Genomic DNA, 27,276 nt, shown 5'->3' on the forward strand with positions numbered 1-27,276 from the left:
TACAGGGGTTATTAAAGAGCCTTACTGCAGCTCGACTCAATAAACGCATTATACGCTTACTTACCTTGGCTTTAACCCTAATTAACTGAGGCAGCAGAAGCGCATTTTATAGCTGGCGTAAAATCCAATTCAAGGATTGGGCACAAATCCTTCTGGTCTGACAAGACTGCATCTTCGACTGTGCTGAAAGCCTTGCTGGTGACATATAAGCAAAATTGACGTTCGTTTTAATGGTTCTCAGCACGACAAAGCAAACAAGAAGCAAAAATGCAATTAAAAAAGAAAATCATTTTCATGTTGCTTTTGTCGTTCAGCAACTGTTGCTGTGCGCAACAAAATTGCTTTGATGTATGCACCATTCGCTTTTTTATTATTATTATTTTTAAATTTATGAAAACAAGCAAATTAAAATTTCATTGAAAAATTTCGTATAGCAGCAGCACAATAAGCTATACAAATTAATGACCTCGCCCAAAAAAGAAAGCGAAAGAGAGAACGCAATAAATTGGTAAAATTGTGAACATAAAAGAAACCAATTCAATATTTAAACCAACTCCTGTGATTTATTTATAGCACACATATAAATTATTCAGATTATTGCAAAGTCTCGATTTATTTTAGGCATGCATATTTCTGATTCTCTTCAGCTCGTATTTTACAAAATGCCGACTACATTTTACCAGGCGGATAAAGCAGCAATTAATTGAATCAACTTGTTTTTTGTATACACTCAAATAAATATCATTTATTAGTTTATATATATGTATATACACGATAGAATAGTAGTTTAAGGTAGCGTTCGCATAGGTTTAGTTCATATGGCTGAAAACATTCACAACATCCAACAATTAAAACAGTTTGTGTGGCTATCTTTATAAGTTTACATTAATTAAAAGATAAAAACTTCATTTAGCTATGCGTAATTGGAAAATAATTGTTAACTTATGAACTTCAGCTCCACATTGTGAAATGTTGTGGGATGGAAAAATTCAAATTAAAATTCAGTTCAGTCTCTTAAGATGCTTGCAGCTTGCTTGCCATTTGCTAAAATCTTGACTACTTAGTTGTACAATTTACAGTTCCATCAATGCCAACAACAACATCAAGAGGAGACCTAGAAGACATCATATAATCTACCCTCTGTGTGTGCGAGTGTGTGCGAAATTGTGTGGGCGCGCCCCCTTTTATACGGAGTTCTCCTCGAGTCCCTGCTGCAATCGGAGAGAACCTTAGCAATTCCACAAATAAATTGTTAATTTTTTTCAGTTACCTTCATTAGGGGACTGATGGCTCTGGGCATGACGCTTAGAGTGCTGCCGGTGCCCGCAATATTGGTGGGCAGCATGTGGAGCGCATTGTTGGAACCACGGTGCAGCGACAGCGGAGCATGTTGACCCACCAGCGTGGTGGTTGTGGCCGAAGATACACACGATTCACGCTTGCCACGTCCATAGTAAGATGTTAAGGGGCTGAATATTAAACGAAAACTTAATACAAGCACCAACTTTTTAAGGGGAAAGGGTTTAAATAGAGTGTTGTGTATATACAAACATATAAATATATACATAACAATGTGTAAGAGGAAAAGTATAAACAGCTAAAAAATATACCATGCACTTAAAACTTTAAGAATTAAGGAAACTATAAGCCAGGAGAATGGCTTCTTTGACCCGCTAAGGATTGAAAATTCTTTTAGACATAAGCTTCTATTTTGGTTCTTATGGGAGCTATATAAAATAGTAGCCCGATCAGATACCGTTTTACTATATAGCTTAGGAGAACAATAAAGTGAGTCGAAATTGCTGAAGTCCATATAAAAATATTATGATTCGACATATGATATGATATATGAGCATATGTGCATATGTACTGCCTACCACAGAAAAATGGACATATGCCAGGTCTCTTGTTTATATATTTCAACTTTCAATCCTTCTTTAATTCGAATGCAAATTTAACAAATGAGGAAATAGTTTAAGTACATGATATCATCCGAAAGCGTTGACAAAACTCTGATATTATTTCTTATACTAAATGGAAAATACTTATAAAAATAAATATATAGATAAATATAAGTATATATTTTGAGTGCTTTTATGGAAAAGCCCCTTGCATGTACAAAACTGAATTCGATATGTAAACTGAATTCGATAAAAAACGTTGACAAAAGAACTGGTTGAAGAGTAAAGTAATCTACTTGTACGACCTGGCTGCTCATTACTGTCTTACCTGACACCTGCAACACGCTTTGCCTCATTATGCGAAACAGGTGCGTGTAATTAAACCCGAAAAATTCTCAAGACAATTTTCACTTACCGCATACTCTCAGCGCGCGGGGAGCCGCCGCCCTTGGAGAAACTTTTTGTTGTATACCTGCCAAGGAGTTGCGAAAGAAGAGCTTTAGAGGTGTGTATTAAAAATGAGAGAGACAGAGAGAGAGAGACAGAAAGAGAGTGGCTGTGTGTCTGGATAGTTGAGTGCGTGTCTGAATAGTTGGGACTAACTACTTGAAGCGGGGACCCACCGTCGGTTCTGGTTGCGTTGTATGTTGCGCGTGTCGCGCCAAGTGGATGCATGATGTCGCAGCGCGTTGCGCACCTCCGAGTTGAGGAAACAGTAGAACAGAGACACCCAAAAGCCCTGTCAAGCAGCAGAGTAAATATTTGAGCCGCAACGTTGCGCAAACAAAACACTTGCCTGGGTGCTGAGCAGCACGGCGCGCAGTACGGCAAACATGTGACCCATTAGGCCCGACTCGGAGGGGCCGGCCAGCACCACCAGATAGGTGATGCCAAAGAGCGGAATGAGCACGAGCAGCGCCTTGGCCGCCTTCCGGTACTGACGCGTCTCCACAGTGTTCGCGGAGCGCAGCTTGGTGATGAGCACCTGACAACAGAAGAAAATCCGTTGCGGTTACGAGGCTTGACATGCGTCGGGCGTCGGGCGACGGGCCTAACAACTTACCCACATGATGCGCAGCAGGAATGTCAAATTGATGATGAGAACCGCACAGACGGGACCCTGGAATATCCAGTCGACATTCGTCTCCTCCATCCAGGGACAGTTGATGTCATACTGGGCGCGAATAAAAGTTTAATGAGCCCGAACGAAACGAAAGTAAGCTGTGCGACCTTAACCTACCTTCTCCATGTTGTGGTTGTAGGTCACCGTTAGACTCTTTGCCACCGCCCAGGTGACCACAAATAGCGCCGGGCCGCCTGTCGAACAGGGCGGTCAAACAGGGATGTGGGGAGATGACAACTTAATTAGCTGTACAAATTGCAATCGCAGCCGAAACTTACCCCAGCCAATGGAGGCGTAGATATTAAATCGTATATTATCGCCGGAGAAGGTCTTGACCACCAGCATATACAGATACAGACCCTCCACCAGCATCCAAAAGAAATTAGTCAGCGTGAAGAAATGAAATAGCGTGACCAGGGCAATGCAGCTGCTCATTCCACTGCGAATAGAGATCTGCAAGGATGACAGACAAAAGGGCCAGAGCGGCATAAAGGTAAAGCGAAATGAGAAATGGACACTGTCTCACCTGCACGGACAGCAAGAGTATCCAGAACAAAGCCGACATGATGTAGGTGAAGAACAAATTGGCGTGGATGGTGTTCCGCAGGCAACGCAGCTCCCTGAAAGCAGGAGGAGCAGAGGCAGATTGTATGTATATAAGAATAGTTGGCAGTTACATGGCTCGCCAGACACTCACTTGTAGTAGGCAAAGACAATCAGCGCCAGCGTGAGCGAGACCAGGCTTAGAGCATAGCCGATATAATAAATGATGGTGGGCAGCTCCACAATGGTCTCGAACTCCGACACCGTCTGCGTCTCCGCGGGCAAATGGGCGCAGGCATCGTAGTCCGTATACTGGGCCCAGGTGCCGTTCGAGTGGCAAAAGCGCGTTGCATTCTCTGCGGAGCGTAACGACAGCCGTTTGGATAGGTCAAAGGCAAAGGACATGTCAATGGCATATACTCACTGCTGCTGTCGTAGTGTATGCCCTGCAGTTCATCCATGCACTGGAGCACCGCCAGGGTGCCGCGTGCCGTGCGCGGCCAGCAGAGTATCGTATCGAACTGGGTGAGGCAATGGTCGCTCGCATTGCCATAGGTCGTTGCCTCAATTTGCTGCTGCAGCAGGCAGTGCAGCTCGACGCTTTGATTGATGCCATCCAGATTGTTCAGGGACCAAAGAGCGTCATTAACGCTGCTGTTCAATGCTTCGCTAGCGAAGTGGTTATTGTTGTTGTTGCCGTGGCTGTTGCTGTTGTCCTTGCTCATTGTTGCAGCTGCTGCGCCCGCTTTGGCTGTGGGCGTGTCAAACTGACATATCAGCGGCTTCGGTTAACTTACTTTTGCTTGCACTTAGCGAAAACCCCAAGAGTTTTGTCTTCAAATCAAGTAAAACAATTGTTAAAGTCCAGCAATGAATTCAATTTCTGAAACATAGAATAAAATTGTTTTTTAACGTTGAAATTAAGGACATCTTCAAATGTTGCAATATTCTAGTCGTAAACCAGTTACAGTTTTCTAGTCGGGTGTGCCCAACTAGGCGATACCCTGAACCTAACGCCGAGCTGCCGTTTCAAATTTCGAATTTCCTTCCATATTCTCAAACACACACACACATAAACACTGGTCCCTTGGTCCCACATATGGGAAATGCATTCTTTAGCTTATGAGGACCAAATTCTATACGTCAAACAAAGTTTTTTCTTTCAATATTAGCGGAACTGGGGAATGTATTCTCTAAGTTTATCTATATAAGTAGTAGTTAAAATTGAATCTGAAAAACCAAACTGGATCTGCGCGTGCCATAATGGAACCTACCCCCGGAATTTCAAGTCGCAAGCTCTTATACCCCTCCGCTGAATCGCTGAAGGGCAAGCGATTCTTATTCTTTTCGTTACATATATTTGAATACAACCACAGAACACAAGAAATCCAAAACTCTTTAAAATACGGCAATTTCGGAGACCACTTAAACATGTAAATTTGTCACGAAATCGCTTTAAGCTAGCCAAACTCATGAAAACCCGTCAAATGGCTAAGAAAACACAGTTCAATGTGACAGCTAACAAAGTGAGTGTGATTGTGCGTTTGTGTGTGTGTGCCAGGGATTGTGCGCGGCAACTGGGTTAGAAACCAGGACTGAGGTCCAAACAAGCTGCTGGCAACCGCAGCTTGCGGCTACTACAATATGTGTGTGTGTCTGTGTGTGAGTGTGCGTGTGTTAATTGCATTGGCCAACAAAGAACCCAACGGAATGGTTTCTGTGCCAAAAGGGCAACAGTTTAAAGCGCCATAAAATCAATGAGGAAAATTGCATTTTATGCCCAGCGGCCTTACCTTACGGCTTTAACTTGGCCCAGACACATTTTGCCTGATTTATTAATATAGCACGAACAGAGGGGGGTGGGAACTGTACTACAGTGCTATAAAAATTCATTAGCTTGCACAAAAGTTGGCCATCAACGGCTGACTGACAGTCGGTTGGGGTTTTGGCCGTGGTTTGGACCGCGCTGTTGCTGCTGGCTGGAAAAAAGGCCAAAGACAAAAAGCTAGCCTACAGGCCATAATAGAAATTAGAGGCTAGACAGCCAGCAAAGGGCGTGGCCGGGAGCACAACCTTCAAGTCAGCAGGACCCAAATCTTGCATTTATATGCTGATAATAAATGGCATAAATGATGCATCGTTACATTAATGCATGGCATAAAAACAGGCGCAAATACACACATTTCACACACACACACACACACACACACACGCACACTTATATAAACAGATAATAAATATGTAGTAGCTATGCCCAGCCAAGCGTGCAATACAGTGCGCGTGTGGAGTATGCGAACGGGTGGAATATGAAATGGGAAAAGGGAAGTGGTTTTTCATATGTGCCGAGACTAGCTGTTGTGGAGAGCGTAAAGGGTTTCGCATTTAATAGTAAGTCCTTATATATGCATAGGGCGGCATAGTAAATAGCTAACAATTATTTATGTATTAGGCGGAATAACCGAAAACAATTTCAACAGAATTCTGTTAAAACCTCAATTTATGCATATTTCAAATAACATTTCCCAGCTAAAGATACAAATGAAAATTAAATTTAAATATCCGACGAAAGCGCCAAATAAACCAAATCATAAAACATCTGCGATGTATGCTTTATTAGTAGAGTTAATGATATAGGCCATGTAAGCAGATATACATTATGATTTATATAGTGTTACATAAACCTAAAACTAAACCGTAAAGACCGACAACAACTTTAACGACAACGACAACGACTTTAAACAATAATAATAACGTAATATAAATAATAATAATTCGCAAAATTGATGAAACTTTTAACTCGCTTATAACTAAATTTTCACTTGCTTGTAATAACATATAACAAATTGAAATAATATATTTATATGCATTTTAGTAAACTTTTCAACAATATAGTTCTAATATGCGAGCGAGCACTGTATGTTATTTATACTTCTTTATTATACTTAGCAAACAGTTGCTTTTTTAGTCAAACAGAACATTTATTGCCCGTTGGCTATTTAGCACATATTCGCTCAGTGTGTGTAGATGGGCGTTCTACTTTTCTGACTCACTGTGTGCAATGCCTCATAACTTCTTAGCCCTTTGTTGTGCGCTCTTTTGCTGAAACTGTTTTGTTTATTGTTGTTATTGTGTATGCCGCCTGGCTCGTAAATTAGCGCAACATAAAGCCGCCGACTAGATTATTTCTGCACATGCCTCGGGCTTACTTGCTTTCAGCCCAGCATTCATTAGCCACGTTAGCCGCTGGTTATAGCCAACTGCAATTGCGGCTTGCGGCGGAGGAGGAGGAGGCGCTTGCGCCCGCTGAACATTTCAATTTGCAGCCGCAATTTTGCGAATTGCCCGCGCAAAGGCGGCAACAAAAATGCTTAAGAATAAAATTGAAATACCCGAGCATCTAATTGCCTCATAAATAATGTGCAGCTGGCAAACTGAACCCTTAAAAAGTGGAAAATATATAAGAGTTTAAATTAAAATGGAAATATGATTGCTAACTGCATATTTGATTTCAATTAGCCGCAACAAGAGACGAAACAGCAAAATGTCCCTCACAATTCATCAGGCGCAAATGCAAATTTATTTTGACAGTTTGGCAAAGACAAGACACACACCAACACGTACACCCGCACACACAGAAATGAAATGTGTTCATCTGACAATCTCATTTATGGCGTTCACAACTTGATGAATGTCCGGCTGGCATCATAAAATATTTTCAGCTTGGCCAAATCAACGCAAATATAAAAAGCACATTACGAAAACGTCCGCAGGCTGGTAAAAAAAAAACGGACGTAGGATAACTATGAATGCTTTGGGCAAGAGAGCTTGACTGGGAGATACCCTCTTTTCAAGCTTGAAGTAAAATTGTGAATTGAAAACACTTTTGTCGGAATTTATCGGAGTGATAAGAGTCCTCAACAAACTCTGGACAAATTCTTCTTTATGTAAACATACTTCCCCACATTTACGATACCCCTTTGCTATACTGCTTTGTATACAGGGTATAAGAGGACACAGATGTAGATGAACAAATAAAATGCACACACAAATAGAAGCAGAGCAAATGGATAAACACACTAGTGGCCGACAGAGCCGGAGGCGGAGGCAATGTAGTATAACGTTTGCTTATTTGCTGTCGCATCCTTGCCCAGTTTTTGCCATCCCCCACTCAGATCCCAAGCCACAGGACCAGCGTATATGCTATTATAGAAGATTGTATCTAATCTCGTGCGATTGCACACAATGGATTTGCCAAAGGCGCTGGCGACAACACACGCACACACACACACACACACACACAAAAAGACGTTTAGTGTGTGCGCGTGTGTGTGGGTATCGAATTCCTGCTGCTGACTGAGTACCGTAGTGAACGGAATGCGAAATGCTCATACCTCAAGTTCTGCTCTCTGCCCTATGTCCTCTGCGAGTGCCTGCAATTTCCGGCTGCTGCTCTAATGCTTATAAATGTTTACGCGCCTCGCCAGCTGCTCCGCGCTGCTGCTGGTAATTGTCGAGCATTCCAATATATAGAATTGAAAATATAATAATAATCATACAAGAGAAGCACACAAAGTGGAGCAATTGTTCCGCCATTTGCGGCATACAGCATTAAATGGCTGCGGTTGACACCGCCAAAGTGGGGCAACTTAATGGTGGCCGCTGCTCTCCAGTTGTCGCCTGGCTGTGACATGCGTGGACAGGTCGCGGTTATATTTAAGACATTTTCATTATCAGCAGACGCCAAGATAATAAAGCCGCAAAAAGCAGGGTCGGATGAGCGCCAGGACAATGTCAGGATGTGCCCAACAAAAAGCCAACAGAGCTTGATTGCTATTTTTAGCTGTTGCTGCTCTGTTTCAGCTCTCATTATGGTAGCTCGTTAAATTTTATATGCATAAACAGGACACACAGCGAGCAGAGGCAAACGAGACAATGAGGCCGCGGAGCATTTAAAAATTCATGAGCAAATGTTACGCATACGACGCGTGCGCCAGTGCAAAATGCTTAAAAGCACACACATATGTATATGCGCATATGTTTCACCTTTGGGCATATATTATGACAATCCCAAATGCGTTTTATATGTATTTTAGCTGAACAGCATTCCCGGCTTGGATTTATGTTTAAAAATTACTAATCGAATGCATTTGAGTAACAAAAGAAAAACAAAAATAAAAATATAAAATAATATAAGGCAACAGCAACCTTACAAGCCATTTAATAAATAAATAAATAATAATATTAATCGAATGGGTGTTACCTTTAATAACTAAACTTAACAATCTAATTAATATGAATCATAATCTATTATGTTGATTACTCTATTATTGAGAATTGACAGCTCTACTTTATTAGATCTCTTTCTCTCTGCCTCTCTCTCTCTAATTTCTCATTTTTTGCCCTAATAATATCTCCATTTCTGACTACGTTCAGTATGTATTTAAGTATGTATTCAAGCTTAAAAAAATTCCCCCACTGCCTCAGGGATTCCCCATCCGCCCATATTTATGTCTACTAAATTGTATTTCGATTCTCCTCGCCTGCCTTTACTTTATTTTAATTCCATCATATACTAATTTTTACTATGTATCTTATTTTTTTCTATTTTTCATTACTTTTATCGCGCGCAGATTTTATTTTTATCTCTGTAAAGAAAGCTGTTTGTCGTGAAATTGTTACTGTAGATACATTTTATGATAAGATGGGATTCTAGGAAATTCTACTTGCAATTGTAGAAATTCCCTAACGGGTAGATTTAAATTTCCCCCAGCATGAAATGGGTGCAAAAGTGACATAGGAAATTAAAAAATAAAACGTAGTCCTGGCAATCCCGAATAATGTCTCCTAGTAATAAATAAACATAGTACTGTAATAGTTATCGACATCATTTAATCCATTATTTTCGAAGCTGTAAGACTCGGTATTATCGATAGTTTTCTATACTTGCAAACTTTAAAGTCCTTAAATTTATCAGGACATTCTCATTTTTTCACAATCGAATATGTGACCAAAACCCATTCAAATTCAAAAATTATAATCTGAAAATCAAGTATTTGTTGATGATTTTTTTTAATATCTCGTCCAAATTAAATCAGATTTTGGAATGATATACCAATTTGGACACGTAAGGATCAGTACTATCGATTGGCATCAAAAAAATGAAAATCTAAATTTTGACCAAAATCGGCCAAAAGGCACGATTTTCATAATCGGGGTCGTTTCGAAAATCAAAACTTTTTTGATGATTTTTTTTGAATATCTCGGGTAAATATTGTCTGATTTTTAAATGTTATACCTTTTTGAATTCGTTAAATAAAAATCTGAAATCTCAAATCTGAATTTTGACCAAAATCTGCCAAATGGCAAGGGGTTACATCACGTTTTTTCTAAAAATCGGGGTCGGTTCGAAAATCAAAACTTTTTTGATGATTTTTTTTTTAATATCTCAGCCAAATAATGTCAGATTTTGAAATGTTATACCGTTTTGAATTCGTTCGGATCCCTACTATCAATTGGCATTCAAACATTTTAAGAATCGGTGGTTTAAAAAAATTTGTTGACTAAAAACCGATTTGTTTCTAAAGTCAACCTTTTTTGATGCTTTTTTGGAATATCTCGGCCAAATAATGTCTGATTTTGGAAGTTTATACCATTTTGGACTCGTAAGGATCAGTACTATCGATTGGCATCAAAAAAATGAAAATCTAAATTTTGACCAAAATCGACCAAATGGCAGGGGGTAACATCACGTTTTTTCTAAAAATCGGGGTCCGTTCGAAAATCAAAACTTTTTTGATTATTTTTTTTTGAATATCTCGGGTAAATATTGTTTGATTTTGAAATGTTATACCTTTTTGAATTCGTTCGGATCCCAACTATCAATTGTCATTAAAAATCATTTTTAAAATCGGTTGGTTTAAAAAAATTTTTTGAACAATAATCGATTCGTATGTAAAGTCAACCTAATTTGATGATATTTTGGAAAATCGCGGCCAAATAATATCCGACTGTTATCATTCCACAACCATTTGGACTCGTAGGGATCAGAACTATCGATTGAAAATGAAAATCTAAATTTTGACCCAAGTCGACAAAAAAGCACAGGGTTACATAACGTTTTACCATCTGAAGTTTTGCCAGCATTCAGTCCACACATTTTGACTTTTTGACTGCGCTATAAATGTATGAATTTTCGCACTGATACGACTCCCCTAGGCGCAATCTCGCGCAATACATTAATGTGCACAATGTAGTGTGTACATAGATCGGTCGGGGCATAAAACTTTTGTGGCAAGTGTTTTCCCCGACATTAATGTATCCACAGGCGGCAATGAAATTTGATGATGGGCGGCATGAAAAACGCAAACGTTGTTTTTACCCAGTCCAAAAGTCTGGCAAAGGTTTAAATATTGGTTTACGCATGCGAATGTCGAAAGAGGTGTTCGGGGAGTGGGCGGAGCAAGTTTTAGCCAAGGAGCGACCGACTCTTGTCTAGACGAGCAACATAATTTGCACAGACTTCCGCCGCTCGAGGGCCTCCCACACCTGTCTGAGCGGGTTCTGAGCGCCACTTTTGGCTGTTATCCAAAACTTGATGGTCGGCCATTTGGTACAGGATCAGGCGCCATTGCCAACAAGTGTTGCGTTTTATTGTCTCGCCATTAACGGTTTTCCGTTCCGCTTGAGTGCTGCGGCACGTGCAGCAGCAGCAGCAAAGCTCGGAACGGCACGCGCTGCAGCTACGTGAGTGCTCGAGAGGATGTGGCTCTGGCTTTCTTGAAATGTTGCTAACAAGCTGAGGATTTACTTGCGGCTGCTGACTCGCATAAATCCATAAAAATGAACACACAACAAAAGCTAAATAAGACAAACAGAAAACCTGGCGGTTGGGGGGGGGTGGGAGTGTGTGTGCTGCGAAATCTGTTATTTATTGGGTCAATAAAAATTTGGTTTAATGCATTGCAAGTTTTGGCAAATATGCCAGAGATTTGCCAGGAGATTTACGACTGTGCTGGGGACTCCAAAGAGGGCCTTTGTCATGGGGTTGATATGATAAGAGTGCGGCAAACGGAAGTTCATAAAACGAAATCAAAATGGAAGAACACGACCGAAGGCAGCCCAAAAGTAGGCAACAAGTTTTCTAAATGGGCTGCCATTGTTATGCTTGATAACATTTTTACTTCCGCTTCCACATGAATCTGTTGCCAGGGCTATCGTTATCCGCATCTAATGGAGTTTTTGGCAATCGATATTGCACCGGGTGTGCACCCACCCACACACTCACACCCCCACACACACACACTTACAACAATGAAGCCAATCGCCAATCCTTTTATTCTGCTACGCATTGTTGTGCTAGGTGTGGGCGTGTATAGCTTTTTGCTTGGCATTTTAATTAAAACCACAAACAGTGGATGATTGTTGCTTCCCACACATTCACACACACTCGCGCACACACACACACACACACAAATTGCACATACCTCTGGCTTGTGTTAATTTAGCGTCGAGTGGCTGCAATCCTCGGCGTTTTGTTTGTTGGCCCAAACTAATGTGGGATTTTTCATTTGACCGCTGCTTAGTCAAATGCTTTGGGTATCCTTTGTCCTTTTGACCACTTATTTGGCCTGGCTTACATTTGTTTAACGCCTGCTAAGCTGCAAAATGATTATGCTTAAGCGTTATTCTTGGTTTTTGTGTGCTGTTGCGTTGTCTTGGTTATTGACACACACACACACTCACACACTCCACTCACACAAACACTCACTATTTGTTGTCATTTAAGCACTTGTATGCTGGATTATTTGTCATGGCATTTAATTTATGTTTTGCACTGCCTTAAAAGAACTGCATTTTATTTATGAATAAAGTGAATACTTGGACAAATAAATTAACTACTTATATGCCCTCTTTAATATTTAAACAATTTAATTTAAATACTCGTATGTGTTCGAAATTCGTTGCGTCTTTAAAAGTTTTGACCGAACTATGCCCTGAACCAATTTGTGGCTGCCGCTGCTCGAACCGCACTCGCTCACAAGCCGCTGATAACTGAAGGCTATGCTGTCGCATCTTAACAAGCCCCGGAAAACGACCAAGTTCTTACCACTTTCCGCTCGGGGAAATGGCGCGAAATATTTAGGTTCCACAAAAAGCTCTGCGAAAGCTGCGTTCCACAAAAGCGACAGGCGGTTGCTGCTTCGGCCACACGCCCGACTTACCGCAACAGGTGTGTGTGTGTGTGTGAGTGTGTGTGTTGAGATTTTCCGAAATATTTTCCAAGGAAATGCAATTTCTTTTTGTCGCAAACCACTCGCTAAAGCGCCTGAAAATCTGCTCATTTGATTATGCAAATATTTGTCATGCCCAATGTTTGAGTAGCATTTTGCTGCCCTTTCGGGAACTGTGTTTGCTTAGTTGCCGGCGGACGGAAAATGCAGGCAAAAGGATATCATTTTGGATTGCCTTTGAACTTGCGCCCGGCCAAAGCTCAGTTTCAGCTCGTAGCTAATCAAATTAAACTCAAGTACGACGCGTGTAGACATTTATTAAAAATCACAATATGCGACAGGTGCTTCAACTGAAATTGCCTTAAGGCACACGCAAATTGAAAAAAAAAACAAAAAATAAATCAGTGAAAACAAAGATACCCCAACATGCACACCCAAACACCCCCACACACACACCTACGTATTTAAATAAAAAGCCGACATGGAGCCGGCTGATAATAACACAATGACAAACATTTTGGCCCCAAACAGCTGAGGGCTGAATGCGTCTGACACATTCGGCAAGCGTCCTTAACGGCCTTAACAACAACAACGACAACAACAACAACACGGACAACCTTCTGCAAAAATAAATGCTAATGTCAACTGCCACTCGAGAGCATTTAAATTCCATTTGAAAAATTCATTGCCGAGAGCAAAGACATGTTCGCCGTAAATGTCCTGCAGCCGCTGCGTGCCTTGTGTGCGTATATCCTTATGCATATTAAAGCGCTCATCCACATTCACGGCAAGGACATGCCATAGCCCCAGCCAATTGAATTTAACGCCAGACATTTAGCATCTAAGCAACCTATAAAAGTGATTTTCAAGTATGTCTAAAGTGCTTTGGCATCGAGTCCTAGATTGATTGCTAAGACACACTGTGGAAAAGTTTTTCAATTTTCCCTCATCCAGTCGGGAAAAACTATCAGGGCAAGCTGTTTTCGCATTGTGGCAAAGAGTTGACTGCGATTGGGCCATGAATTGACTATTGTTGCACTTCAGCTGGCCTTCTGATGGACATTTATATACCCTATCGCTGTCAATTGCTGGGGAAAGTTATGAAGGCACGTAGTTGAAGTACGTAGTTAAAGTTCTAGTAATTTAAATAAGTGCCATTTATTTTATACAACGACAATTAGGATACCTCTAGAGCAAGATACAAAACACAAAACATAAAAAATATATTTAGGATTACTAAACGCTCGTATAATAAATTGATACACCAAATTATCAAATGTTAAACATAAGATAAATGATGATGAATGAATGAATATGATGAATAAAAGTCGTAATTGCCTTAAAAAATAATTTTTTTATAATTTTGGATATATCTTCTGCAGAAAGAAACTTCAATATTTGATTGAGTCTTGATAATGTATCCATTTAATTAATAAAGCTTTATCAGAGTGTGTACAAAACTTGTACGAAGAAGGGGTTCAGATGATGTCGCTGAAGTACAGAAATTAAAATATTGTGAACCTTAAATCTTTAATTTAACGCATATAACTTAATCTTAAATGCTACTTACCTGACGCAAACAATACTCAAAATATTTAATGTCTTTAATCTCCTGCACGTAGCTCGGATTACAACCCAAAAAAAAAACCCATCAACGCTCGGCTCGGTTATGAGCTCAAGGCAACCGCCAAGCATATGAGACTGAAACCTAGCGTCAATGGAGATGAAAACGTTGATGATAATGAAGTTGAACAATGCGCTGACTCAAGTGAGCTACCAGCCGAGTGGGTGGTGTGGATGCTTAGCAATAGCATCAACAACAATAGCTGGCGACTTGTTGGCATTGAGCCAACAACAATCTGATTACGCACATTACTCATGCATTTATGAACTAACTCCTTTTGAAGGCTGCATCGTCGTCAACTGTTTAACTCAGCTGAGACGTGCTGATACCAGCAATTGAGCCCTTATGAATTATATGCATTACTAATTAGTTGCATTGAAATTGTTTTGACACATCTTTCTATTTATTTGTCATATTAGATTGTAGTTCAGGTGCGTGAGATAAGCTGAAGGTTCTTGAGCAATTCTACAATGGAAATGCATCTGTCGGGACAATGAGGTCAGATGCTTGAATGATGCATACGTACGAATCAGGACTATGGATGGACATACAAAAAATCAAACTATACTATGATTTTAATTATTATTATTATTATTATTATTATTATTATTATTATTATTATTATTATTATTATTATTATTATTACTATTACTATTATTATTATTATTATTATTATTATTATTAATATTATTATTACTATTATTATTATTATTATTATTATTATTATTATTATTATTATTTTGTTATTATTATTATTATTATTATTATTATTATTATTATTATTATTATTATTATTATTATTATTATTATTATTATTATTATTATTATTATAATTATTATTATTATTATTATTATTATTATTATTATTATTATTATTATTATTATTATTCTTATAATTATTATTATTATTATTATTATTAATATTATTATTATTATTATTATTATTATTATTATTATTATTATTATTTTAGTGTACGATATAACCTATCAAACTATCAACCCATATTTTTTAAATATCTATTACTAGCTTATAAAGCCTTTGCTTAAGACAATACTTTACTATATCCAAACCCTCAACTGAATCTAAAGCCCCTTCGTTGGACTCGTTGTTCGGATCTATTACTTAGAAAGCCCATTTACTGAGGACGGCTCTATAATAGCTATTACAATTGGAGGATAGACGAACGAAATAATATGTTACTTCTTATAAACTTATGTAGACTGTTACACAAACGAATATATCGTGACTATCCAAACGACTAAGCATTTGATTCAATCAAAATCAGGGTATTTAGTGGATATTAAAACCCATTTAGCTGCTGGTATTTCCCCCACAAAAAATGACTGTTTACCCTGGTCACGCACTGTCAGTCAGTTGCCTGGTGAAAGTAATCACGTATCAGTCGACGCACTCTGCCCATCAGTTGGCCAATTTTTTTGTTTTTTTTTTGTTTTTCGGATGTGTCACCTTCAATCGACGCATTGGACCAAAGGCAGCATTTTGTTTTCATTAGGATGACGATAACATTAGCTCATTAGAATATGTTTTCCGGTTGACTATATAAAGCAGCGATTCGCTGGCGCACAAATTTTATTCATTTGCCACACTTCAATAAAACAAAGTTCCGGAAAATGCGACCAACAATTTTCCAGTGCGCTGCATTGGTATTGGTGAGTAAATAGCCTTTTATGCGCGCGCTCTTTAATTATATATTTATGTGCAGCTGTCGTTGTTGCTGCGCCACGCCCATGCCGCCTACAATTGTTCATCGCCGCCGAATTTTAACAATTTCGTAAGTACATTGAATCGTCCGTGCATTATGAATGAATATTGAATGAACTGAATGAAATATTTTGGCAGAACGTGAACTCATGCTGCCGCACGCCGGAAATCAATCTGGGCAACGTGCCACAAAAATGCCAGCAGCACGTAAATCAACTTAAGTCCGCCAATCAGAAGTATCCGGCGTTTGCGCATTTGGTAAGTAAATACCAAGGGAATGTCATTTAAAATATATATTTTATTTTAAACACCTGGACTCTTCCCAGTGCTATCCGGAGTGCATATACAGAGAGACGGGCGCCCTGGTCAATGGCAGACTGCATTTGGACAAGGTGAGAGAGTATCTGCAGGAGCATGTGCATCGACGCGATCGCGAGGTGGTGCCTCACATTGTGCGCTCCTTTGAGACCTGCCGAAAGAACAGTGCGTATGCGTAATATACAAATTTTGGATCAAAGATTAACTATCTTGCTTTCTACTATTTCCCCAGTTCATGGCCACATGAAGGCCGCAAAGGTCGAGGCGTATAAGGTTCTGCCCCAGGGCTGTTCGCCCTATGCCGCCATGCTGTACAGCTGCGTCAATGCGGAGACCTTTATCAACTGTCCGGCCAAGATGTGGAAGTCGGACGAGCACTGCCTCGTGGCCAAACAGTTCGCCGAGCAATGCAATCCTCTGCCGCATGTGCCGCTGCCCATGAGCTGATCTCGATAAGCCTCTATTCATAAACATTTTTAGCTTTATGTTTTGTGTTCGAGTGTTTAAAATAAAACTGAAAAAGAAATCTAAAATCATTTCATAATTACGCTGATGAGTCTGACTCGGTTCCCATTAAATGAGCCGTGACAAGTGTCTGGCTGCCGAGTTTGGCTAATGTTTTTAACCATGGCTCATTCAAGGTTCAGTTGCCAAACAGCTCAGTTGAAAAACGATCTTTTTTTCTGGGATTATCATTATGAATCATTCAACTGTGTTTCTGATCAGCTGCCTGCTGCTTGGCAGCAGCGCTCGAGCTGCTTTCAAGGACTTCGTTGTTGAGCCAGAAGCAGAGCAGGTGCCTTTCATCTGGCCAAATCCGATTTATCTTCCTGTCTAATTAATGCCTAATTCCAGCAGTTACAGTTCGAACCTAATAACGACATAGCTCTCGGCTGTCCCGCAGAAGAGGAACAGCCCTTGATCTCATTCCATGATGTGGAACAAGATGGCATTGTCGACACACAGCTGCTGCTCGCAGCGCTCATGCAACATGCCCAACGTCTGGGCATGAATCTGGAGCAATTGGGCAAGTACAAAACTCAACTTATCTGACTTCTCTTATTGATTAATAATCCCAAGCAGCTCAAATGCAGGCAATCGGACAGGACGATGTAATGGACTCTGATGACGGTTGCAGTGCAGCAGAGTCGCTCAGCTATCGGGAGCAGCCCAGCTGGTACGATGTGTTCTTCAACTAAACTATTATAAATTGCTGTCATCTGAAGATCATAAATAGAAACATATGCCAAACATGTCTAGATTTTATTACTTTAGCTGTTAGAAGAGCATGTGCTGAGGCAAGAATTTTCAGATCCACAGGATGTTAGATTATCTAAAGCTTATTTGTTTATTTTCCTGTATGTCCCTTAATGGTAAAATTAATTGGAATTGGCACTGCAAAATCGTCCACTTATATCGCACTGGCAAGCATTTTTATATTCCAGCGCCTCCTCGCATATCCTGCTGCGTGTCCAGCTGGCCGGGGGGCAGTGGACAAATACGTATTCCGCAGCGCAAATGCCCAGATACAGGGGCAGAAGGGTACAGTTTTCGGTGCCATAAAAACGCCGTTTCTTGTACTTGAGCATTGCACTTTGGTTTGCTGCGCAACTCTCCAGAGCTGTCGCATATATGTCCACAAACTCCTTGTTGGTGCCCAGGAGCCGTTCGGTCATCCTGTGTGCATTGTCCACATTCAGTTGCATGCCAGTCATCGTTTGGCTGACATTGAAGATGCAATCGTAGAGGCACTTTCATATGGAAATGTGTTGGTTAGTTGTATTAAGTAGACATGAAAAATGCTCTCCTACTTACGGGCGACATGCTTTTCCGGTTATCGGCCATAAACCGGCCACAACTCTGCCGGAATGCCTCAAAGTTCAGACTGGGCTTGGCGCAGCAGTTGCTAATCGTCTGTATGGGAAATTTGGTTGAAAGTGCTCGTTAAGGATTCAATATCCTTTTTCGATTTACTCACATTATGCTGCAAACGCTGACTGCAGTCGATGTCAGCACTGCCGGACAATATGTTGGCCAACAGCCACATTGTTACAGCCACACACTTGGTCAGCATTGTTGTCGATTTAAGCCGTGACTGTCCAAATCTGATGTTATATATATACGACCGTTCAGACTGTCTGCAAATTAATGAAGCGCACACAAATTATGCAGTTAATTGGCAAATAAATTGTTTAATTAAATTAATTAATTATTCACCCAAATATCCCTACATAATTCAGTCTATGCTTACTTTGCGAGTCTATGCGGCATCTAAGTCTCTACCAATGTCAGTTGTCTGCCAGGACTTGGGACAGGATAAGGCACATTTTCTTATATGCTTTGTTAACTTAACAAACGCTTTAACATGCTGTTATGTTTGATTAACTATTTTCATGTATTCTTCAACCTAAATTAACTTACTTTAACTAGGAAGGCACTTCTTGTGCTTTGGAAAAACGAGAAAGGAATTAAACTAGAGAAAACCCGTTTTAATATGCTCTTCATTTACTTGTACTCCTAAGCTCTAACTTGCTATAACTTGAAATGTAAAAAGGTACAATGACACTGGAAGTCCACGGAAGCAATTTATATATGCCTCTTAAACCCATCTTCATTGTAAAATTGACAGACACTTTAACATGCTGTAGTCCCTGGATAAGTTTCATCTTTACTTTAACTTGCAATGCGCTTATTTTACATTACAAAGAGTAAATTTTTTTTTTATTATTTTGATCAGCGTATTGAGATCTTATATAATACTTTTTATTAATATTCGCCGTGTAAGAGCTTAATTAATTAATTTGTACTAGTGAATTTTCCTGCTTGGTAGGTAGAAAAAAAAAAAAAATAAATAAATAAATAATTATGCTGGATTTGGCGACCTTTTTCTATTATAAATATTTGATTGGCAAGACGAAAAAATAAAATAAATAAATAAAATTACAGTAAAATTATAGTTGACACAGATGCAGTTCATTATATGCATTTTCTCAACTCTGCACTTCTTCTACATTGTAAGTATTTACAATGAGAAGGGATTTACAGTTTTGTAGGAAGTCTAGCTGCTGCTAATTGTTATATTATATATGTAACACTTGTACCGACTTGTTTAAATAGAGATAAGTAAGAAAAGCTAATTTATAGGGATCTCCGCAAAAAAGGCGAACCAAAGATAGTTACATAGTGCGGTCGACTAATAGAAAACATAATTTTCCATACAAAGCGCTTCGTCATGGTTGTACAAAAAGCTAGTATTAAGTAATTAGGCAAACGCTTGTTTAATTGAAAGTCATAATAAAAGTAATACTATTATTAATGGCTGTAGACACTTTTATGGCTCTAAAATAGCAATCGTTATGTATCTTTGTATCTCTGACCAGAACAAGCCGCAACGCTTGTCGCCAGCTTATCGGGCTGCACATGCAGCTGCAGCACGCAAGTGCAACATATTATTAGCCATAGTTAGATCAGGGAATTCCATTCAGTTGACACAGAGACATTTAAGCATGTGGCTGAGTTTGCTGTGCTTCCTAATCTCCGTACTTCCCGCTTTGCTGAGCGCTGCCAAGTGCAGAGCAGCGCCCAAATCCGTGCAGGTAGAGGACGCAAACTTAAAAAAATCGCCTGCTATCAATTAATCGACTTTGATTCAACAGAACGTCCAAATGTGTTGTCCTTTGCCCTTGCCCAACTGGGGCGCCTACAACAGCGAGTGTGGCCAGTCGGGCGTGCAGCCTAGCGTAAGTGTTTAGCTTATATTAACTTTAGCTTATATTAACTCCAATTTATGACTTCGTCTTCACAACCTGCACCCAGTGTCGGCTGGCCTGCATATTCAATGCCACAATGGCGCTGCAGGGCCGCCAGCTAAATCTAGCCCAGGTGCGTCCCATGCTGGAGCGCGCTTTTAGCAATCCGGAAATAATCGAGGCGTATGCCAGCAATTTCGCGACTTGCGCGTCGCTGGTGCCCAGCAAGTACACCGAGCTGGCCGAGATCAGCCGCCAGAGCGCTGCCTGCGATCGCCATGCGCTCTTCTACAGCCTCTGCGCCTACTCGCGGCTGATGCGACGCTGTCCGGCCAGCGCCTGGCAGCGGGCCAACAAGCAATGCCAGGAAGCAAGCGCGTATATCAAGAACTGTGCCTGGCCAGCGCTCAAGATGTTCATGAAAAGCACATAGAATAAAGATTTAGAGCGAAGCCGATTTATTGCCTACTATATAGTCGATCAATGGACGCGATATCAAGTCCAGCACGCTGCGTTCACATTTCGCGGAATACCCTCGACAATTGTCCTGCTGTCCATTGCGCTCCGCGTTATAGTAGCGCTGGGGCAGCGCCTCGTACTGGGAGCTGCTGGGACTGAACATCACATGCATGAGGCTACCCAGTACGCCATTGAGCTCGCCCAGCTGCGCACTGTTCGCCTCACAGATGAGCCGCAGCAGGCAGCCGTCGCCGCTGCCCAGGCCATGTCTGTTGGAAGCAAGAGGCAACTGGTCAATAGATAACTTAAGCAGCTTTGAAGCTATACGAACTCTTCGAATCTCTGGCCAAGTATCTTATAGAACTTGGTGCGTGAGAGCAGCGTATGCTCCTGGCGATGTCTGGCCAAAGCCTCGTTCCGCTCCCGCCCTGCCCGATCCTGCGGATAGCCCTCAAAGAAATCCTTGTAGTCATCAGATGACGGCGTTGGGGTGGGCTTCGGCTTTTTCTTGGTTTTGTGTTTACGCTTGGGCGGCTTTAACTTTGAGGGTTTGTGGTGCGGCCCTTCGTCATAGTCGTCATAGTAGTCCCCAAAATCAGCCAGTGGATCACCACTTGCATCCAAGTCCGTATCATTATCACGACGCTGCAAAACGGGGGACAAAATGTGATGTGAATCGAACCAAATTTTCAAGAAACTTACAAAAATTGGTGGCTCTTCATGCCAAGTTTTGGGCAGCGTGTACGTGGCCTCAAAATAATTTGAAACAAACACATGCTTATCGGGCAGATCAAGTGGTATGGCAATAGCTGCAAAAATCTGAAAAAATGAAATTGTAAATGGCATCAGATTTACAGACGGGAAAATACTTACTCCAATTGTTCCGCCTGTGTTCCATACGAGCGCCGCCTGAATTGTGCGCCCAAAACAGATTGTTAGCAGGATCTTAAGCAGGCCCACTTCCATGTTGATTGGCTCACAGCGCTGCAAGCTCCAGCGCTTCTTTTAAACAACTGAAAATCAAAACTTTTCGGCAAACGCCAAACGACAACTGGGGCCCGACTCGGAGCTGATGTGGCAATTAGGAGCAGCTAGAAAAGTTCTTGGGCAGTGAAAGTTGCTAATTAAAAAGACAGCCGCACTTAAAAGTGGGTCACACAACAAAACAATTCTATATTTCTGTGAATACATGAAATACTCTTACTACATTTCATTGCGCTCTATGCGCTTAAGGATCTCCTCAAAGGGCTCTGATATCAGCTCCAACAAACTCTCGCCACAGTTGTGCTCATAAAAGCTACAATGATCGTTCCAGCCATCGTGCTCCGCCTGATAGAAACGCAGCGGCAGCTGCTCCGGCTCGGAAGTGCTGGGACTGTCAAGGAGGATGACTTTTAATAGAAATTAACTTGAATAAGGTTCTGAGGGACTCACCTAAAGAGCACGTGTATTAGACTGCCCAACACACCGTTGACCTCGCCCAGTTCGGCGGCGCTGGTCTCGCAAATCAGGCGCAGCAAACAGGACTCGCCCGAGAAGCCACTCCTGAAAAGGAATTGCTTTTATATATAAACTATTCCCGTAATCTCCGAGTCAAAAGCACCTCTGAAATTTGTCGATTAGTATGTGATAAATATTGCTGCGGGTGAGCAGAGCGCGTCTCTCGCGCTTGGGTGTAGAAGTGGGCATGGAAGTTGTCTCCGTCGCTTGCGCCTGTTCCTCATCCGCACTGCCCTCTATGTCCTGCTCCAGTTCCTCTTGGGCCTCAATCGATGCCTGATCTCTCCTGCTCTCCTCTGCTGCATGGCTAGTCTTGCGCGATAGCTCCACCTCCTCGGACTCGATGGGACCGTTTTGCTGTGCAAGCAAACATTTCAAATGTGAAAGTATTGTTATTTCTGGAGAATCGATATGTCGATTGAAAGAATATCAGGCGCAAAGCTGCTAATTGACCTTTTAAATGTTGTGCTAATTGCCAGTGAATGCGGCATTTTATAGACGTCAAACAAATATCAGATCACCATGAGCCAGACTTACAAATAAGGTCGGTTTACTCCAGTTATATGGCGAGTTGTAATTTGCCTCAAAGTTGTAGGAAACAAAAACGTTGCGATGCGGCAGCTCCAGCGGCACGGCCAATGCGGCAAACACCTGCGAGAAAAGCACATTCAACACCGACTAAATCCCTAGGGGAAAACCAACTCACGCCATGCGTGCTAGAGGGCACGAAGGCCAAGTAGGCATCGGCCAAACGCAAGCACAGCGCACACATGGCCAGCACAAGGTGCTGGGAAATAGTTTGATCTAATCCCATTTCGGATGCACATACACATTCAATTGATCAGGCAGAGCTTCAGCTAACAACTGAGCTCTGCTGCGGCTGGAGCAGCAGCAGCAGCAGTCACTGAAAGTGCGTTTACATTAAAGACCCAACTGTTAATGGGCAGAGCAAACAGCTAGAGAACAGACCCAAGAGGCAACCCAAGTCAGAGAGCGAGTGAGTGAGATGCAATGTTTCGAGTACTCTATATCATGTACTCCAGTTTATTTTCTTCTTCTTCTCTGCACGATGTCTTGGAGTATTCGCTCCACGGGTGTTGAGATCAGATCCATAACATTGTAGGGGCAGTCGCTGTCATAGAGCGAGCATTGCTGCTGCTGTCCATCCGCCTCGGCCTGATAGTAAACAGGGGACAGCTGCTCATCTCTGGAACTGCTGGGTCTGCAAAGTATGGACATGGATATTAGTTGTGCCAACTGATGGAATTCATTCGTTGCTTACGTGAAAATAACATGCACAATGTTACCCAAGAATCCATTTATCTCTCCCAGCGCTGAGGCGTTCGTCTCACAAATCATGCGCAGCAGACAGGCCTCAGCGGGATAGCCAGATCTGGAAAGGAATAACTGTTAAAGTGATTATTGAACAGATTTCCAACTGCGGCTCACACCTGTCCAGCTTATCGCGTAGTATTGTGTAGAAGGTTTTCCGTGTCATCAGCGACAACTCGCGTTTTTCTCGAACTGGCCCCGTAGTTGTTTCCCTCTTCTCTTCCGGATCCGGGATCTCCGGCGTGGTGCTATTAGTGCCCACGGTGCAATTGTGACACTGTCGGCTTTGCGTTGCATCATGAGTGGGATACGTAAGATAGCCATCTTCGAAATCTTCACCCATCTATTCAAAAATGTGAAAGCTTAATCAAAAGACTTAGGACACAAACTTCATTTAAATTACCAAAATAGGTGGAAATTTGTAAACGTGCTCCGGATGATAGTAATTGAACTCGTAATTGTACGACAAAAACACATTGCGATGCGGCAGACTAATTGGCACGGATATGGCCACAAAGAGCTGCAATAAATTAATGTTAGCAACAAAATGCGAGACGTGCTAAAAGCTGACAAGTTACACCATATTCCGAATTTGTAGGATAAATCAGAGCTGCGTGGCAGAAGGAAATGCAGCAGCTGGCAATCAGGCACAGCCCTAGACTTAAATTAAAAACTTCCTGCATAGCGATTATCTTTAATGGGAATACAATAAACTTTATAGCTAAAGAAACTTTCTGGAACTACGTCCAGTTTTTGATTGTTCTTGAAAGCGCGACTCGCGTTGAACTGACGCTCATTGTGTGGACTGTCAAGCAAGAAACTTGTCGTTCAAAACAATCAAGAAGTTGTTAATTAGAACAAATTAATTCTTGATTGCTATGCGTAACATTCTATGTGGGTCATAGGGAATTGGTTAAATTCAGTTTGAACTCTACGTACGCAACATATTCGGCGTCTAGAGGCGCGGCTGAAATAAATAAAACCGAAGATGCAAAATATCCTGATAAACAGCCACTGAAACAATCGGCTATGATGTTGTATAAATTTATAAGCACCACATCATGGACACGTACAAACAGTGGTTATATCTTAATTAACTACGTAATTCATATTTTTATTTCAATGCGTTGAGTACTGCTAGTCGATTATAATGTTGTTTAGGATAGTTGGCTGCTGCGGCTGCTGTTGCTGTTGCTGCTGGTGCTGCATTTGTTATCTATTGTTGCGCAGCTTGCGTTCCTTCCATGTGGCATACTTGGAGTTGGCGGTGCGCAGCAACATGTTCATATGTTGCGTGAGTGATGATCGCAGCGGCGAGAGCTCATGCATTGCACGATTCTATGGAGAATGTGAAAGAGTTAATATGTATAAATTTAGCATGCTCTAGCATTTACTCACCTCGAAAGGCACTAGCTTGGCCATTTTAAAACGCTGCAGTGTTTCATGCATACGCTGAAGCTTTGTTTCCAGCTCCTCCGTGGTGGGTGGAAAGCAGTTCCAAAAATGTTTCAGCAGCTCCAAAAGCGACAGATACAAGTGCCGCAAGTCGCGTTGAAAGTCGCGTGGTACCAGCTCTGCGGGTTAATCAAAAGGGATTTATAACAGCAACAATTATTCTTAATAATAAAGTGTACTTACGCCCCGCTGACTGCTCCTGAAAGCCTCGCATGAGCGAGCCACCTGGACTGAGCTCGCCTAGAGCATTGACCGCTGCCTTGGAGCATATGACATTGCGCTGCGCACTGCGATCCAGCCAGGATTCTGAGTTGCGAACCAGCTTGTACTGTACATCGTCAAGACTGAGGGCATCGGTATGATTTTCGTACATGTGATTCTGCAACGGTCCGTTGAGGTAGCGTTCCACTTTGGACAGCTCAAATTGTTTGCCTTTGTTGGTCGATTGTTGCGTATCCTCATCCGATTCGATTAGTGGACTGCCCAAATCTTCGTAGTGTATCTTTTCAATGAGACGTTGCTTCTTCGCTTGTGGTGCATCAATATTACTGGGCGCACTATCGACCATATGCTTGGCTCCCTTGCCATTTAGTCCGTTTGTGTAGGTGGATTGTCCTAGTGGGCCATTAGCTATGTTAGTGCCATTGGTTACGGTGGCAGAAGGGGCATTAACATTAGCGCACGTCTTTAGTACCATGATAGAATGCTGATTGAAGCGCTTGATCATGTTCTGATGCACAATGTTTCCACTGTTTACCACATTACGATCGCCGGCAACGCTACCGAAACCCTCCTCCAACGGCACATCCTCAAACTTTTTCAAATCCAACAGCGGATCACCTGCAGCCTGCTGCACGGACGCCTTAAGCGCCTGATCATCGATTTTGCCGCACTCCGTAAAGATGTCTTTGGTGCCAGCGGTGAGACGATCTCGATGAAAATAGTGCGATTGAAAAAACTTCGTCCAGAACTCTGATTCAGGCATTTTGGCGGGAACGTTCTCCATATGTTTGCGCTTAACGGCGGGATATGTTTTAAAAATGCAGTGTATGACATCAGAGGTAAGATTGTATTTAAGGCCATTGCAACCGTCCGTCTGTGGCTTAATATCGGCCAAAAAAGCGCCAGAGACACCTACGGGTGAATAGTTACATTGAAAACTAATTCATTATTATGCTTGATATATGTACACATACCGATTTCCTGACTCTTGCCCATCTTTTTTAGAGCATGATCTTTGGCGTGCGTGGCCCAAAACTCATCGCTGGTAAGTACTTTGGTTATAACCAGATCCTTGTATAGCTGTAGCAAATTGGGATTCTCCACTAGAATACGGTTTTTGTCCTCCAGATCTTTGTCTACCTTCCGCTTGAAATTGGGTAGCAGCTGCTGTAGCAGTTCCTTGACCTTGTCACGATCGGCAAGCATGGCCGGCTGGCCCTGACGGTTAACAAAATGGAACGTCGAAGTGTTGCCATCATGCAGCACCACCTGTAGCTGCACCTTTGGCTTGCCATCGGGCGAGATCTTCTGAGCTGCATTTTATATGTGCACCGCCTATGTTATTTACGCCAACGCAATTTATGCACGCAGTCACTTACTTTTTATATCCGCATAGCGATGGGACACGGTCACCGTATCCCGGTGCTCCGCCATCCATGCCAAGCGCTCGTTCATCACATAGAGCGTGCCGTCACCCTTCTTGTAACGCACCTCGCCCATTTGCAGGAGCACATCTTCACTGCTGGTGGTCATCGTTGTCGTCTGTGTGTACGTCTGCAGCCGGCGGCAACGCTTTAATAATGTCCAATTGCAGTTCACATCAATTTCTCAGATGCCAGCCCACGCCTGCAATATGCAAAGAACACGCATTTTCATCGTATCACATCATAAAATACATTTGTGCAGATGCCAGCGTCACCCAAACACTGTCGGAATCATGCTGTGCAACGTGAAACTGTCAAATAGCACAATACTTCGCTATTTTCACGAGATTACTAAAAACGCACCTCGTAGCAAAGTGCAATTGCCCAACAGTGCTTGTGGTTCGTGACTGAGCGCAAATCCCAAGTTCACTGAACTAGTTTCTTTTTGGATAATTGGAAACTGTGGCAACTCTAATTTACAAATCTTTAGGTGCCGGCGCCAAAATTGTGCTTGTCCGACCGTCTCAATTAATACAAAAACAGACTATTTAATATTTTAAACTGTCAACTGAAGTATTTCAAAGTAACGAAATTGGATATGTCAAGTACAATGCTTACTTTTGATATACATATGGTATTTATATTTACATTATTCTAAAATAAAAAATGGTTT

At 41.6% G+C, this 27,276-nt stretch overlaps 9 protein-coding genes across 9 annotated transcripts; 3 read left to right on the forward strand and 6 right to left on the reverse strand.

Annotated features, from left to right (window-relative positions):
• Positions 1 to 753: 753 nt before the first annotated feature.
• Dh44-R1 (Diuretic hormone 44 receptor 1) lies at positions 754 to 12,549 on the reverse strand. Its single transcript, XM_064686886.1, has 12 exons — positions 12,051 to 12,549; positions 3,992 to 4,450; positions 3,722 to 3,923; positions 3,551 to 3,644; positions 3,303 to 3,477; positions 3,142 to 3,218; positions 2,965 to 3,075; positions 2,698 to 2,886; positions 2,525 to 2,640; positions 2,317 to 2,373; positions 1,271 to 1,469; positions 754 to 1,211 (listed from the first exon to the last, which is right to left on the reverse strand). Exons 2-12 carry the CDS (start codon positions 4,290 to 4,292, stop codon positions 1,185 to 1,187), a joined length of 1,548 nt encoding a protein of 515 aa, XP_064542956.1. The 5' UTR covers positions 4,293 to 4,450; positions 12,051 to 12,549; the 3' UTR covers positions 754 to 1,184.
• A 3,504-nt stretch (positions 12,550 to 16,053) lies between these two features.
• On the forward strand, positions 16,054 to 16,909 carry Obp50e (Odorant-binding protein 50e). Its single transcript, XM_064688138.1, has 5 exons — positions 16,054 to 16,092; positions 16,146 to 16,214; positions 16,283 to 16,402; positions 16,471 to 16,627; positions 16,695 to 16,909. The coding sequence occupies exons 1-5, from the start codon at positions 16,054 to 16,056 to the stop codon at positions 16,907 to 16,909; spliced, it is 600 nt and encodes a 199-aa protein (XP_064544208.1).
• A 250-nt stretch (positions 16,910 to 17,159) lies between these two features.
• On the forward strand, positions 17,160 to 17,661 carry LOC135432436 (uncharacterized). The gene is made up of 3 exons (XM_064688139.1): positions 17,160 to 17,258; positions 17,327 to 17,489; positions 17,546 to 17,661. Exons 1-3 carry the CDS (start codon positions 17,160 to 17,162, stop codon positions 17,659 to 17,661), a joined length of 378 nt encoding a protein of 125 aa, XP_064544209.1.
• A 180-nt stretch (positions 17,662 to 17,841) lies between these two features.
• Positions 17,842 to 18,509, reverse strand: Obp50c (Odorant-binding protein 50c). The gene is made up of 3 exons (XM_064688140.1): positions 18,441 to 18,509; positions 18,278 to 18,376; positions 17,842 to 18,213 (listed from the first exon to the last, which is right to left on the reverse strand). The coding sequence occupies exons 1-3, from the start codon at positions 18,507 to 18,509 to the stop codon at positions 17,842 to 17,844; spliced, it is 540 nt and encodes a 179-aa protein (XP_064544210.1).
• A 1,452-nt stretch (positions 18,510 to 19,961) lies between these two features.
• Positions 19,962 to 20,644, forward strand: Obp50a (Odorant-binding protein 50a). The gene is made up of 3 exons (XM_064687644.1): positions 19,962 to 20,058; positions 20,119 to 20,202; positions 20,279 to 20,644. The coding sequence occupies exons 1-3, from the start codon at positions 19,969 to 19,971 to the stop codon at positions 20,642 to 20,644; spliced, it is 540 nt and encodes a 179-aa protein (XP_064543714.1). The 5' UTR covers positions 19,962 to 19,968.
• Positions 20,645 to 20,653: 9 nt separating this feature from the next.
• Positions 20,654 to 21,636, reverse strand: LOC135432444 (uncharacterized). Its single transcript, XM_064688151.1, has 4 exons — positions 21,544 to 21,636; positions 21,373 to 21,489; positions 21,002 to 21,315; positions 20,654 to 20,939 (listed from the first exon to the last, which is right to left on the reverse strand). Exons 1-4 carry the CDS (start codon positions 21,634 to 21,636, stop codon positions 20,654 to 20,656), a joined length of 810 nt encoding a protein of 269 aa, XP_064544221.1.
• A 190-nt stretch (positions 21,637 to 21,826) lies between these two features.
• Positions 21,827 to 22,984, reverse strand: LOC135432446 (uncharacterized). Its single transcript, XM_064688152.1, has 5 exons — positions 22,877 to 22,984; positions 22,708 to 22,821; positions 22,274 to 22,527; positions 22,105 to 22,215; positions 21,827 to 22,045 (listed from the first exon to the last, which is right to left on the reverse strand). The coding sequence occupies exons 1-5, from the start codon at positions 22,982 to 22,984 to the stop codon at positions 21,874 to 21,876; spliced, it is 759 nt and encodes a 252-aa protein (XP_064544222.1). The 3' UTR covers positions 21,827 to 21,873.
• Positions 22,985 to 23,214: 230 nt separating this feature from the next.
• On the reverse strand, positions 23,215 to 24,185 carry LOC135432447 (uncharacterized). The gene is made up of 6 exons (XM_064688153.1): positions 24,081 to 24,185; positions 23,906 to 24,022; positions 23,779 to 23,845; positions 23,622 to 23,694; positions 23,453 to 23,563; positions 23,215 to 23,392 (listed from the first exon to the last, which is right to left on the reverse strand). Exons 1-6 carry the CDS (start codon positions 24,183 to 24,185, stop codon positions 23,215 to 23,217), a joined length of 651 nt encoding a protein of 216 aa, XP_064544223.1.
• Positions 24,186 to 24,530: 345 nt separating this feature from the next.
• Positions 24,531 to 27,113, reverse strand: Tfb1 (transcription factor B1). The gene is made up of 6 exons (XM_064687872.1): positions 26,967 to 27,113; positions 26,559 to 26,805; positions 26,154 to 26,492; positions 25,141 to 26,091; positions 24,901 to 25,076; positions 24,531 to 24,840 (listed from the first exon to the last, which is right to left on the reverse strand). The coding sequence occupies exons 2-6, from the start codon at positions 26,710 to 26,712 to the stop codon at positions 24,715 to 24,717; spliced, it is 1,746 nt and encodes a 581-aa protein (XP_064543942.1). The 5' UTR covers positions 26,713 to 26,805; positions 26,967 to 27,113; the 3' UTR covers positions 24,531 to 24,714.
• Positions 27,114 to 27,276: the final 163 nt, after the last annotated feature.

This window comes from Drosophila montana, unplaced genomic scaffold (genome assembly GCF_035044405.1).
Source record: "Drosophila montana isolate Dmon_TW-CO22-7 unplaced genomic scaffold, ASM3504440v1 contig_3200_1, whole genome shotgun sequence".
Lineage (NCBI taxonomy): Eukaryota > Metazoa > Arthropoda > Insecta > Diptera > Drosophilidae > Drosophila > Drosophila montana.

Bases quoted from the DNA above. Each gene is read 5' to 3' on its own strand.
- Dh44-R1 (XM_064686886.1), bottom strand. From the start codon at position 4,292: ATGAGCAAGGACAACAGCAACAGCCACGGCAACAACAACAATAACCAC. The intron at 2,641-2,697 runs GCAAGTGTTTTG...GCTGCTTGACAG, and splicing joins CCGTGCTGCTCAGCACCCAG to GGCTTTTGGGTGTCTCTGTT. The intron at 1,212-1,270 runs GTAACTGAAAAA...CTCCGATTGCAG, and splicing joins CCATCAGTCCCCTAATGAAG to CAGGGACTCGAGGAGAACTC.
- LOC135432447 (XM_064688153.1), bottom strand. From the start codon at position 24,185: ATGCAGGAAGTTTTTAATTTAAGTCTAGGGCTGTGCCTGATTGCCAGC. The intron at 23,846-23,905 runs GTAATTTAAATG...ATTTTTGAATAG, and splicing joins ACAAATTTCCACCTATTTTG to ATGGGTGAAGATTTCGAAGA. The intron at 23,564-23,621 runs GTGTGAGCCGCA...ATTCCTTTCCAG, and splicing joins CTACGCGATAAGCTGGACAG to ATCTGGCTATCCCGCTGAGG.
- Obp50c (XM_064688140.1), bottom strand. From the start codon at position 18,509: ATGTGGCTGTTGGCCAACATATTGTCCGGCAGTGCTGACATCGACTGC. The intron at 18,377-18,440 runs GTGAGTAAATCG...TTTCCCATACAG, and splicing joins GTCAGCGTTTGCAGCATAAT to ACGATTAGCAACTGCTGCGC. The intron at 18,214-18,277 runs GTAAGTAGGAGA...TCCATATGAAAG, and splicing joins ACCGGAAAAGCATGTCGCCC to TGCCTCTACGATTGCATCTT.
- LOC135432444 (XM_064688151.1), bottom strand. From the start codon at position 21,636: ATGGAAGTGGGCCTGCTTAAGATCCTGCTAACAATCTGTTTTGGGCGC. The intron at 21,316-21,372 runs GTAAGTTTCTTG...CCCGTTTTGCAG, and splicing joins ATGAAGAGCCACCAATTTTT to CGTCGTGATAATGATACGGA. The intron at 20,940-21,001 runs GTTCGTATAGCT...TGCTTCCAACAG, and splicing joins CTTGGCCAGAGATTCGAAGA to ACATGGCCTGGGCAGCGGCG.
- LOC135432446 (XM_064688152.1), bottom strand. From the start codon at position 22,984: ATGGGATTAGATCAAACTATTTCCCAGCACCTTGTGCTGGCCATGTGT. The intron at 22,822-22,876 runs GTGAGTTGGTTT...CTTTTCTCGCAG, and splicing joins TGCCCTCTAGCACGCATGGC to GTGTTTGCCGCATTGGCCGT. The intron at 22,216-22,273 runs GTGCTTTTGACT...ATTCCTTTTCAG, and splicing joins CTAATCGACAAATTTCAGAG to GAGTGGCTTCTCGGGCGAGT.
- Tfb1 (XM_064687872.1), bottom strand. From the start codon at position 26,712: ATGACCACCAGCAGTGAAGATGTGCTCCTGCAAATGGGCGAGGTGCGT. The intron at 26,493-26,558 runs GTAAGTGACTGC...TATAAAATGCAG, and splicing joins TCGCTATGCGGATATAAAAA to CTCAGAAGATCTCGCCCGAT. The intron at 26,092-26,153 runs GTATGTGTACAT...ATTCACCCGTAG, and splicing joins GGGCAAGAGTCAGGAAATCG to GTGTCTCTGGCGCTTTTTTG.
- LOC135432436 (XM_064688139.1), top strand. From the start codon at position 17,160: ATGAATCATTCAACTGTGTTTCTGATCAGCTGCCTGCTGCTTGGCAGC. The intron at 17,259-17,326 runs GTGCCTTTCATC...CAGCAGTTACAG, and splicing joins TTGAGCCAGAAGCAGAGCAG to TTCGAACCTAATAACGACAT. The intron at 17,490-17,545 runs GCAAGTACAAAA...AATCCCAAGCAG, and splicing joins CATGAATCTGGAGCAATTGG to CTCAAATGCAGGCAATCGGA.
- Obp50a (XM_064687644.1), top strand. From the start codon at position 19,969: ATGTGGCTGAGTTTGCTGTGCTTCCTAATCTCCGTACTTCCCGCTTTG. The intron at 20,059-20,118 runs GTAGAGGACGCA...TTGATTCAACAG, and splicing joins CAGCGCCCAAATCCGTGCAG to AACGTCCAAATGTGTTGTCC. The intron at 20,203-20,278 runs GTAAGTGTTTAG...ACCTGCACCCAG, and splicing joins AGTCGGGCGTGCAGCCTAGC to TGTCGGCTGGCCTGCATATT.
- Obp50e (XM_064688138.1), top strand. From the start codon at position 16,054: ATGCGACCAACAATTTTCCAGTGCGCTGCATTGGTATTG. The intron at 16,093-16,145 runs GTGAGTAAATAG...ATTTATGTGCAG, and splicing joins AGTGCGCTGCATTGGTATTG to CTGTCGTTGTTGCTGCGCCA. The intron at 16,215-16,282 runs GTAAGTACATTG...ATATTTTGGCAG, and splicing joins CGCCGAATTTTAACAATTTC to AACGTGAACTCATGCTGCCG.